The 11,858-nt window shown below is 48.8% G+C and overlaps 1 protein-coding gene across 1 annotated transcript in view; it reads left to right on the top strand.

Annotated features, from left to right (window-relative positions):
• Positions 1-3,296: 3,296 nt before the first annotated feature.
• LOC126542023 (integrin alpha-9-like) overlaps positions 3,297-11,858 on the top strand; it is an 89,848-nt gene continuing 81,286 nt past the window's right edge. Inside the window, exon 1 of the mRNA XM_050188989.2 lies at positions 3,297-3,801. Within this exon, the coding sequence (XP_050044946.1) occupies positions 3,641-3,801 (161 nt within the window). The 5' untranslated portion in view covers positions 3,297-3,640. The remainder of the gene's footprint in view (positions 3,802-11,858) is intronic.

Raw genomic sequence — 11,858 nt, 5'->3', positions numbered from 1 at the left:
GCATTAGTGTGCCTTCCTGAACCTTGTACAGCGCTGAATTTGGTTTTTTGGATTCTGTCGCATGAGTGCGCTCTTGGGACCGGATGTTGGTGGCTCCACCGCATGGTGCTCACTGCGCATGTTCCTCTAGTTTGAGCTGTCTATAAAGGAGTGACGCAATAAAATGATGTGAGTTGAGAGTAGCGCCTTGTCCTGGTCGTCTTTCTTGTGTCTGTTGTTTTGCGCTAAACAAAGTATTCATCGATAGTTCTATCCGTTGGCTGTCGTCACCAAAGCTTTTTGTAATCTGATTGCAGGCGCCACGCGAATTCTGTATAGTACTTTCTGGAAGCCACGCGGACACAAGCGATTACGCTGGAACCTTCGACGAGTCATCTATGAAAGCCGACGCGCTTGACCCGTACATCAAATTTTCGACGATCGCCGTCTCTGCTCGCCGCTATGGTTGTGCTTGAGTTTTACTTGTTCTTCTGGGCACAAGTTCGCCCAATAAAGAGTTAAATTTGTAACTCACAGTATCGACACTGTGTCGTTCTTCATTGCCACGTGACAACATAATCATAATACAAAATAGTGTCGGCCAGTTTTGTTTCTGAACAATGAGCGACGCAACCGGTGGAATTGCTTCGGCTGCCACAGCTGCTGACCCCGAACAGAGGCCCAGCGCCGCCGCTAATAGGACACTATCGTTCGGAATCAATTTCTTTGCCACAATTTATCGCGAATTCAAAACACCTAAACAACTGCGCACAAAATTCGCATTAGGGAGTATCGTAATCGCCGGTGAACTTTTTTTTTAACTAAAGTTATTTTGTTATGTAATATGATCAAGCCTATAATAACTACATTTAGAGACAGTTTATCCTCGAAATACATTTTGATTGCCGCGTGAAGTTTTACCGCTGCCGGGGTGCTCTAAAACGACCGGAAAAAAATGCCAAGTATGCCGTCCCGAGTTAACTTGTGCTGTGAACTGCGCTTGCGGATCACCGCAGAGGTTAAAAAGCGAGTGCTAAACTCCAAAACAAATATTTCGCTTCTTAAATCTTAAAAGATTAGAAAGATTTCATCTTTGAACTGAATATCCTTTTTCGGCGTGATTATGCTTTACGCTTCACCCAAACGAGTGATTTCTTTAAAACATTCAGAGAACCCAAGTGCGTTTGCAATGAGGTTTTTACCACCCATGCAACATAAACCAGCTTGGCGGAACATCACATTTCTTCCAGCTTTCGTTTTTGTTTTTAATGCTTTAGCATTAGGAGTGTCGAAGTGGGAAAAAAGAGTATATGTGTTTGAACTGGGGGAAGCCGGTCACAGGGTAGAGGTAGAGAGGCGATGGGGGAGCTTAGAAGTTGCACCGTCAGTTGCACTTCACCTCTTCTGGAGGAGACGGGACGTGTGTCAGTACGTATTTCTCTCGCATTTGCCACTGTGTCACCACTGATTTTTTTTAGCTAACTGGGCGTTGTATATATATATATATATATATATATATATATATATATATATATATATATATATATTTTGTCAGCGGGAGGGTATGCAGAAAGAGATGGTCAAGATCAATTTGCAATTAAGGGATCCTATTACTGATGGGAAATGAAAACAAAAATTTAATTTGAGAGAAAGAGAAATATATTTACAGAGAGGCAGATATGTCGACCTGAGCTATAGCTTGCTCTTACCTGCTACTATACACAGGGGAAAAGAGACCTGGAGGAAAAGGGCTAATTAATGCTCATTATGAGATGAGAAGGCGGTGTGCATATACAAGTCCACAACACTGCGGCATCTCTAAAGCCGTGCGTATAGCCCGGTGACTTGTAGAAAGGCTATAGTTGCACGTGTAATCAAGGTTGTGCTGTTTGCTTCAGGCCAAGAGAAACTCGTCTGATAGCGGCCTGTTATCGACGTGTGCAGTGGAAGAGACCATTTTCTGTCGTTATTGCGCGTACGCGGGACGCAGGCAAAATATGTGAGCATGTGTTTCCGGCACCTGACAGTGTTCATAATTTGGGCTATTGTCATTACAACCTATGGGGCATCTATAACGCCTGGTGAACGTGAACTTGCTGCAAAGTAATGATAGCCTGAAACACTTTGAGTTCAGGGTGATTCACAAAATTGTCGACCATAATTCTGAAATTTCGTGCTATTCAAAGCATTCGTTTCACTTATTTATTTTCCTCTTTTTATTGAGCCTCTAGAGGCGTCGACCAAAATAAATTTTTGCAGGTCGATAAACGAAGGCGCCTATCCAAAATGACGCGGGAGGATAAAGAGGATGGTGCTGCAGTTGGGCGAAAAAAAATTGGGTATCCCGGTGACTAAGCGCAGAGCAGCCAGTCTTTCTGCCCAAGTTTGAGATGTTTCATCCTAAAGGAAACGAACTGCGCCAGTGACTAACGGAGGTGCTTAAGACGTACTGGTGGGCTAGTTGGTTATTCATGATGGAATATATGGCAGCGCACTTCGAAACAAGGACGTAACACAGAATAAATATTACTACAGAATAGCACAGAATAACAGCGCTCGTGGTTGAGTCTGTGTTAGGTCCTTGTTTCAAAGTGCGCTGCCATATATTCCATCATAACAGAGGTGAATGCACGAACACCATTTGATTTCCTTACACGCAGGAAAGCGACTAGCAATTACGGCTAGCTAAGCATTCTTTTTCTGTATCTGACGTACGGCGGCCTGCGGAAGTAATAGGAGAACGAAGAAAATAATAATAAATAAATAAAGACTCCCGCAAATAAGCTGACAGATCTTAGCAGCATCAGAGTAGGAGGTGTGCCCATACGGCGGAAACCTTCCTCCTATATAAATAATGCTATCAACCGCAATTTTCTTTTTATTTTCGTGCCATTCTTTGCATTGCCGTGTGCAACTTCGCGCGTCACCGCTTCTAGTTCAATAATTCCGAGTGTCGCGTCGTCTGGCGCTCTGGCTCATCACTATGACTGGCAAGTACAACTAACCTAGTTGTAGAGCCACAACCTCTCTCTTGCACTACGGCATCCGCTGGGTCGCGCGCGCCGTCTGTGTGGGGATGTAGTCATCGGCGCGCGCGCACGAATCCGGCCTTTCGTCGGTCTCCGTGCGTAACGCCATGGCGCATGCGCACTTGCGCGTCATGTCATGACGTCACCGAAAGAGATGACGTAGCGGGGTAGTTCTCTTCGCAGTCTCCTCCTCACTTCCCCTGCGTTCTTGAGTGTCGGCGGCGGAGGCTCATGCTGGCCCCTACACGTGGAGAGAGAGAGAGAGAGAAAGGTGAGTGCGCGTTTGTGCGTGGAAAACTGCGGACTGACTGGCCGAGTAGAGGAGAGACGGCGCCGCCGCTGCCGCCGGAGTTCCCGTGTTCGGCCGACCGACTCACCACCGTCGTTTCGCCGGGCGTAGGCGACTGCTTCGCACGCGGACACGGCAGCAGAGCCAACTGAGCGCGCGCCTTCGAACAACGCAGCTCTAACCCGCAGCTGAACAAGTGGTTGTCAACAGTTGGTCGTCGGCGCATCCCGTGTGCCGGAGGGAATTTGCGGATCGGCGAGTCCGACGCTGTGTTTTCGTGACCGGCTTCCGCGGCCGGCGACTCTGCGGGGAAAAACAGGTCATTCCTTCGGCTGTGTTCACGATGGCAGCAGCGCGGCGGTGGACGGTGCTCCTCTTGTGTGCCTGTTTGCGTGCGATTTCGGCGAGCAATTTGGATACGATGCACCCGAGAGTGTTCAGAGGCGCTGCCGGTTCGCACTTCGGCTACACCGTGGAGCTCATCATTAACCGGGACGGAGAGTTGTAAGTCATACATGCCGTTCTTTGTAATTCTTTGTTGAACACCGAGTTTCGCTCGTTAACGTTTCTTAGGCATTAGGCAGACTGCATTCCAGTAGCAGAAACGTTGCGCGTATTTTTTCGTCGCGTTGATAAACAGATCAGTTCGTGCACGGCGTTGACAGGCGACATATTGTCGAAACAGATAAGTTTGTAAGTGCGCGGTACATAGAAATGTAACCAGGTTTAAACTTTCTGCAAGGGATCATCGGTTGCTTTGAGTCTCGTTTTGAGAGCACATGCGTAACCACGCGCGACGTGCGTGTCAGTGTAAACTAGCACAATTGTGCCGTGTGCTGCGCTGCCACCATTTCGCTGTCTTTTTTAACACGACAGGTGGTGAACAGGTGTTTTTTTGCGGCCGTTGACTGCTGTGACGCTTAAGATCATGCGTTTCTAAGCGTCAGAATCGTATAGGGTATCAAAAGAACGCAAAAACACGCACACGCAAGTCGATCAGGCTCACGAAGTGCAGAAGACACCGCGGCCTTCGCGTTTTCAAACTTTTCTCCTGGTGACCTTGTCACGGGCAGGCGCCCGCCCGCCCAAGGAGAATATTTACAACCGTCCTGGGTGCGCACGCTTGCTTGCCCGGAAAGCTCTGTAACTTCGAGAACTGATAAGATATGCCTCCTAGCGTCGGCGTAAGTACTGCCTGTGCGTTGCCTAATAGTTGGGGTGCCTATGCTGAAGTCTTCCTAGTGATTCCAGTGTTACAGTCCGCTTCCAGAATGAGCACGTTTGTTTTGCGTGCGAAGTTCCCTTTAACAATGTTTTCGCAGCTTTGTTTGTACAAAGTCCGAAGCGTTTCGAGGATTTCGTGTGTTGATTTCATATCGGGAATGGATTGGCCACTACGCTATTAGTGCCTCATGCGATTGCCTCGAAACGTTTGCCGTATAGAGCTTCTATAATTTCCACTGCGGCGTGATGGGATTCATCGCTAACTTTTGAGGAGTCGCTATTGTTTCCAGTGACTTACTTAGTTAAAAAAGCACGGCGAAGCAGTGGCCGGCGTTGCCAAACTCCCTGTCATGTGTGTGTGAGATGCTCCCCCGTATTGCAAGAAAAAAAAAATTTTTTTCTGAAGCTGTCATGTGCCAGCAGTATCGTGTGGCGTTCCCTGCCACCTGCCCGTTCCAGCAATTCTACCTTGGAAAACGCCGCGTGCTCCACGAGAGAGAAAGAAAAAAAGAAAGAGAAATCGAGGCGTGCTCCCAGGATCTGTAATTACGGCCGTCGATTTGGGCCGTAACCGTGCTGGCCACGCCCCTCTTCGGTCCACGCCGTAGTTCTCGTTTTCAGATCAGCCGCCGTTCTCTCACCGTACCGCGCTCACCCATGATATAAGAGGCGATTGGAGGATTGGTGGAAGAAAAGTAGGGAAACGACAAAAGACGGAGACGTACAAAAGCACAGTTCGCAATAGGGTATCAGAAAATTTGGACGTGGTAGTTCATAGTGGGTTTTTTTTTTCTTTTTTTTTTTTCATTGGTGAACATAGGTAGGATATTAGGCAGCATAGTAGTAAGAGCTTGGTGGCGCAGGCCACCGCCCCGTTCCAAAGGGGACGCTCATAACATCCATCCATCCATCCGCCGAAGCAACAGCTATACGGAGAGAGCGTTGCCATGTGTCAAAACAGGTGACTCCCGTCGACTTTCAGAACGATGTGGAGAGCGACCTCTAAGAACTGCGGCATGGGAAGATGAGCATAACAGGCTGTATAGTGATAAGCAGTACGTTATCGCCTGAACAACTGGCCAAGCAAACAGTCGGGCGACGTTTACAAAAATGCACGATATATACTTTATAAAATAACACATTAAAGTTATTTGGAAGCATGTGCGGCTGTTGCTGATTACGCTTATCGTAGCCTCGTACGAAGGCGGGTTGGGTCGCTGGTTTCCAGACCTGCATTTAGGCCTGTTATAAGCTGCTGTCAGATTCTCAGTTTGAGCTAACTGGCGAGTCATACTTAAGAAAATCAGCTGCGCAACACAGACGCGGACAAAGAACACACATGGCATGACGGGCGATGATCATGCTTATTGTTAACTATGCCTAGAGATTCTTCCTTTTTGTCTTTTTTGCTGAATAAGCTTAAGTTGGAAGTTGGCGTCCGTCCAGTGGTGCACGTGTTCTTCTGTCTCACGAAATTTCAGCGGAAGGAAACGCAATCGCCAGTTTTGGACGATGCATTTATCATACAGAGAGTCGTTGTGAACGCCGTCATATGCGCTTAGATTAGTCATTCGCGCGAGACCAGTTGAACCCTGTTAGAGGGCCGATTAGATAGTATATCCGCCCTTGTGCTGTACTCGCAGTAAAGTCTTTCGAAGCTCGCCAAAGCAAAAAGGAGAAACGCAAGTGGCTCGCGGCGCCCTGTGGTCCTCCCGAGTCTGTTTTGCTGCCGCTTCCGCGAGAGACAGCATACAGATTTGCGTTTAGCTGCACTTCGCGTCGGCCCGTCATCGCGTCACGACGCTCCAGATCTCCGCCTCACGAGTCAAGCTCGCCCAGCGGGCTCGAGTGTCTGCGGGCGTGACGGAAGATCCGCGGTTGAAGAGCGGGTTCGCGAGACACGCTCGGCTTCGCTCAAGCCTACATGCGCCCGCCTGCGTCATTTTGTATGCATGTATTCAGAGTTCGTACGGTTTTCTTTTCTTCTGTGCCGTGCGTGGCCGCCGCATTCTCCCGCGTATTCGCCGCGGCTGACGTAGCCGTCGGCGTCTGTGTGAAGAGTTGCTGGCCTTTTTGGCGTTCTTGTTTTCCCATCCGTCAGGAGACGCTCTCGGGCCGCGGAAGGAATTCGCTAAATATGCATGCCGAGACACAACGCGGAGCGCGCATTCGGGCCGTCCTGTGACTTTACTCGGGTATTTCCGCTTTGCGCAGGGTGCAACACCGTAGTTCGCTCGTGTGCGTATAAGCGTAACATCGATTCCACGGGAGGGTATTGCGGAAGCTTCCGTACTTCCCCATCGTTGCGCACGCTCTTTGGTCTTTACCGCTCTGGCGATTTCTCCGTTGCCTGGACCGCGTGCACGACTTGTCCCGGAAAGCGCACACACCGGACAGCCACTAATGCGAATGAAGGCGCGAATGGGGCGCAGTGGTAATTATAATGCAAACTGTGGAATTACAGTGGAGACCCCCGTTGACAAATTTCTTAGGGGACCAAGGAAAACGAACGCGTGGTCCGGGAAGACGTGACACCCGATAACGCTTGCTGCAGCACTGTACAGAAGAAACAGAAAGCTAATGTGACACAAAAAAAGCGGGAAGCTGATGCACATGGCCCTGTATATGGGAACTGAACAAGGCTGGTGTTTCAGAGCGTGAGGGTCGTGAAAATGTAAACTGGAACATTGTCAACGAGGTTATACTGTACTACGTTAGTAGAGAAAAATCGATTCGGTAGAGAGTGACGTTACCGTTACCGAAAATTGCTGACACCGCCCTGACCTGATTGTTAAAGTTAATCCTTTCAGGGTAAATCCCATTAAATTGTAAAGCTAAACAACAATGCCGTGGTCTCGTTCCTGTGCGAAAGTTAAGATTTGACAGTGGTGGTCAAGTCGATTTCGAACACATCGCATTGACGAGGCAATCCGCTACCTGTCGCGGCTTTAGGCGTTTTTCTGCCCAGAAAATGGCTTCAGGCTCCATCGCCGGCTGCACGAGCTCTACTAACGCACTAGCGTTAAGAGGAAGCTTTAGCTCGGGTGCTCCTATCTAAATACATGTAAAAGGAGAATTCATTTTTCTCGGCAACCACTCCACCAAACTTGAGGTTTGTTGCATTTAAAAGAAAAGCTTATAAAATCTAGTCACTGTTCGTTTCGAATTTTCGATGTAGGTCGTCAATATTTCCTAAAAATTTACTACATTTTTAGAAAACGAAACTATCAAACTTTGAACTCTGAAATCATATCACAGTTCTGTGAATGGCATCTAATAGTACATATAAAGCGGACAAAATTGATATTATGACAAAAGTTAGTAATATGGAAATACAGCTTTTGCAGAACCACTGTACACAACGTAAAAAATTCACGTAATATATAAATTTACATACTGAACTTGTCCGCTTTGAATTATCTAATAGACGCCGTTTAGAGAATCGTGATATCTGTACTTGATGGAGAGCTATTAATTTGTAATTTATCTCTAAGATGCAACAAATTTCATTAAAATCAGTCCTGGGGTTATCTTAGAAAACCGTTCTTGCGTTTTACATGTTTACAAGAATTTCTAACCATATTTCAAACCACGCATACCCACCACTCTTCTACCACCAGAGTTACTCATACCTTGCTTGCCTTTGATTCTTTACAAAGTGATTCCTCGAAATTTTGAAAACGGCAGCCCAGAAACAAATGTAATAATAATAAAAAAAAAAACGAGAGCGCATATCTTTTATGTCAACTCGACTCAGACTGAAATATTTGAAGTGCGAAACAATCACAGGAGATCGACCACACAAGAGGCCGCGTTTCTACCAGAAAGCTTGCCTTCGTGCGTAGCGTTCGCCGCCAGCATTTCCGGATAAACGTTACGGTTACATACGCTGCATTTGCCGAGAAGCATGAAAAACAGTCAGAGGGTTTTTAATGCTAAATTTTAATTAATGAATTATGGGGTTTTACGTGCCAAAACCACTTCCTGATTATGAGGCACGCCGTAGTGGAGGACTCCGGAAATTTCGAACACCTGGGGTTCTTTAACGTGCACCTAAATCGAAGTACACAGGTGTTTTAGCATTTCGCCCCCATCGAAATGCGGCCGCCGTGGCCGGGATTCGATCCCGCGACCTCGTGCTCAGCAGCCTAACACCATAGCCACTGAGCAACCACGGCGGGTTTTTTTAATGTTATCGCGTTCCACTCTTAAAGGCGAAGTTTAAGCGTCCTCCAACTTTTTCGATTCAGGCCGGAGTTCGAAAATTCCGCTGCACTGAAGCGCAACGAAGGTGCTATTAGAGAGGCTTAGATTAGGGTACTCAAGCGGCTTGCGTCTGGGTCTGTGCATGCGCAGTACCGTGCCCCCTATAGTTCTTGCGTACGCGAGCCGTGCCGCCTAATCTAAAACTCTCCATTAGTAGTCTTCCTCCGCGACACTGGCCTGAACGAGATGATCTCGATGCGTCTTAACCTTGTGTATCCTTGTGCTTGTTACTGGGGCATGCTTTGCGTGCGTGTACTGTCTATGAGTGGATTATTTCGTGCATCAGCGATCTCCCCTGGACTGCTAGCCAGGCAGACCAACAACCATTAGCATCTTTCCGTCGCTTTGGGTGAACCTTGATTAAAACGAGAATCAAAACCGTCTAAAGGCCTCCCTGCAATTTTACGCACGCGCGCGAGCAAGGTTTAAAAGAAGCCAGCTGCATCGCTTTCAAGGATCGTTGCGGCGGAGCCGTGTAATACCACGGCAATCATTCTCGCGCGATCGGCCGCTGAAAACGGTCAAGCGAGCGGAGGATTCAAATGCCCATCGGGAACCTAACTGATTATCCTCCACGTCTAGACAAGAAAGACGGGAAAATGCGATGCGCTCCTTGTCGCATTCGGTGTAGGGCCAAGCACGTCTCAAGGCTTCCTCCGACGAAAAAAAAAAAAAGAAATAGAGAATATTCCAGGAATGTTAAATCTGCGACCGTGGCTAAACGGTAGGGAGGGACGGTCCCCCCGCGTTGGGAAGAGAAATGCGGAGGAGGCCAGCATTCGAGCGAGCACGTCGACCAAGCGCAGGTGAGGCGGTGGGGAGCCGCTTCTGCCCGGGCCCGAAAAGAAAACAACATCCAAGACAAGCAGCGGGTGTGCAGGCGGCGCCGACGTTCCGTGCGGTTCGAGGGAAACCTGTTGTGTTTGCCTGTACGGGCGCAGCGGATGACCTCGCTTTCCTTCTCTTGGCTTCTCAATCCATGGCAAGGAGTCTCCGAGAGGGGTGTTGTGGGTCTCGTTTAGCTCGCGCTGACGCGTTCACACGTCTGAGCGTGCTGATGGAAGCGCAGCTGCTTCGCTGTGTGTGTGTGTGTGTGTGTGTGTGTGTGTGTGTGTGTGTGTGTGTGTGTGTGTGTGTGTGTGTGTGTGTGTGTGTGTGTGTGTGTGTTTGCGTGTGTGTGTGTGTGTGTGTGTGCGCGCGCGCGCGCATGTGGAGAAGCTGACGACTCGGCGAGACTGCACCGTACTGCGCTGTAAAGATGCAGAACTAAATGAGCACATACGGTACAGCGAGCAAGTGTTGAAACTTGGGCGAGTTGGTAACGGTTCATTTTGATCGTGTTCACAGTGCAGACATACGATGATATAAAGGACATGAAAAGAGGGAAACAGCTCTGGTTCAGCTTTTTCGCTCTTCGGTTGTCCTTCATTTCCTTAGCACGTGTGCGCTGTGAAAACCGTCGAAATGGTAACGAGACGCAGCATGGAGCAGCAGGCTACTGACTAAGCCGGACTGCGCTACTCACGACAGCAAGCAGTGTATGAGCACACGACACAGCGGCCGCCATCGTCTTGCTCCTCGTTAGTTCTTTTTCTTGTCGATAGCGCCATTTTGTTCAGCTTTTATCATGTAGCAATAGCCTGATTCAACACAGTCTGCCGATAGCAAAAGCTGCGTGTGCTGATGTTATCACGTTGTTTTTGGTCTCCATTTCGGACTGGACGCTATGAGACCTGCAAAAAGGGAGAAGAAAAAGAGAACGCTAGGACATATCTCGTCTGTGGCTTTCCAACGACCAGACTATGCGCTTGCTACCTCGTATCGTCGTATATCGATGTATACGGTTGAAATTAAGCCGAAGTCCCCACTACGCTGTGATGTGTGGTTCTGGTACGTAAAACTGCGATGATTTAGTTTGTTTACTAAACAGCTATGTCATGGAATAGGAGAAGGTTTCATAAAAATATAAAAGAAAATGAAAAGCGTCGCAAAGATGTCGCGAGCAGGGCCATACCCAGGACATTCTTTCGGCTAGTGGAAGGAGGTGGGGCATGTTGGCGGGAGACAACGGCGGCCATCTTGAAAGCTTTATATTGTCTTATTTTCGCGTTGAATCAAGCGTACCGCTAACATCTCCCAATTACCAATGTGTTTTTAAAGAAGTCATACTTTTTGTGCGGAGCAACTATAGTTGTGCGAAGCAGTATGTCGCCGCAGCGATACATTTCGGAAGGGAATCGGAATCCTCTATCTGCTCCCCCTCCCTCCCGTATTCTGGTACGGCCCTGGTCGCGATGAACGTTCGTCATCGGCGCAACAGTTTCGTCGTCTCCAGCTGTGCTGAAAAGAGAAGACCCTTCGCGAACAGTCACGAGCGTAAAGGCGGAACGGAACCCGACAGGACGGCGACAAAAAAAACTGCGCCGCTCCGAACGTACGTGAGGCGTGGCTCCGACGGAAAAAGCGCGGGTGCGCCATAGCGACGGACTTCTTTCAGGAAAAAAAATAGAAGGAAAGGTGTTGGGGCGCGATAACGCCCTCTTTTCATTCTCTTTGGTCGCTCATCGTGATGACGACTCGCCATCCGGCTTTTGAGCGAGGCGGTCTGTACTGGGTCCAAAGGTCGACCTCCGGCGGCGCGGTATATGTGCGCGACGTGCTGGTACCGTTGTCTGCCGGTCGTGCGATTGGTGCGACTCCGTTCTCGCCCTGACGTGTGATCGGGCTATGGAGCAGCGCCGGTCGAATGGCTGCGCTTGCTCGTTTATATGCGAAGTGGACGGCGCCGGTCAACGATCCGCAGTCGTCGGACAATTCAAGGTTAATCGCAGCTCGCGCCGCTTTACAGGTGCAGTGTACATGGCCTGTCCGTATTTTGTAACGTTCCATTTTCGCTTTACGTTATTCTTATAAGTGCGGTCGCGCCGAGCGGCCCATCTCGGTGATGGCGGCAGCGCGGCCGCGTCCGAGCAGCTGACGCAGGGTGGAAATAATGAAGTATTAAAATTGTTAATCGGAAAACGCGGAAAATGGATGGCCAACTTGGCGCATCCGTCCGACGGACTTTATTT

The sequence above is a fragment of the Dermacentor andersoni genome, chromosome 2, assembly GCF_023375885.2.
Source record: "Dermacentor andersoni chromosome 2, qqDerAnde1_hic_scaffold, whole genome shotgun sequence".
Lineage (NCBI taxonomy): Eukaryota > Metazoa > Arthropoda > Arachnida > Ixodida > Ixodidae > Dermacentor > Dermacentor andersoni.
This window is presented reverse-complemented; position numbering and strand designations above follow the sequence as displayed.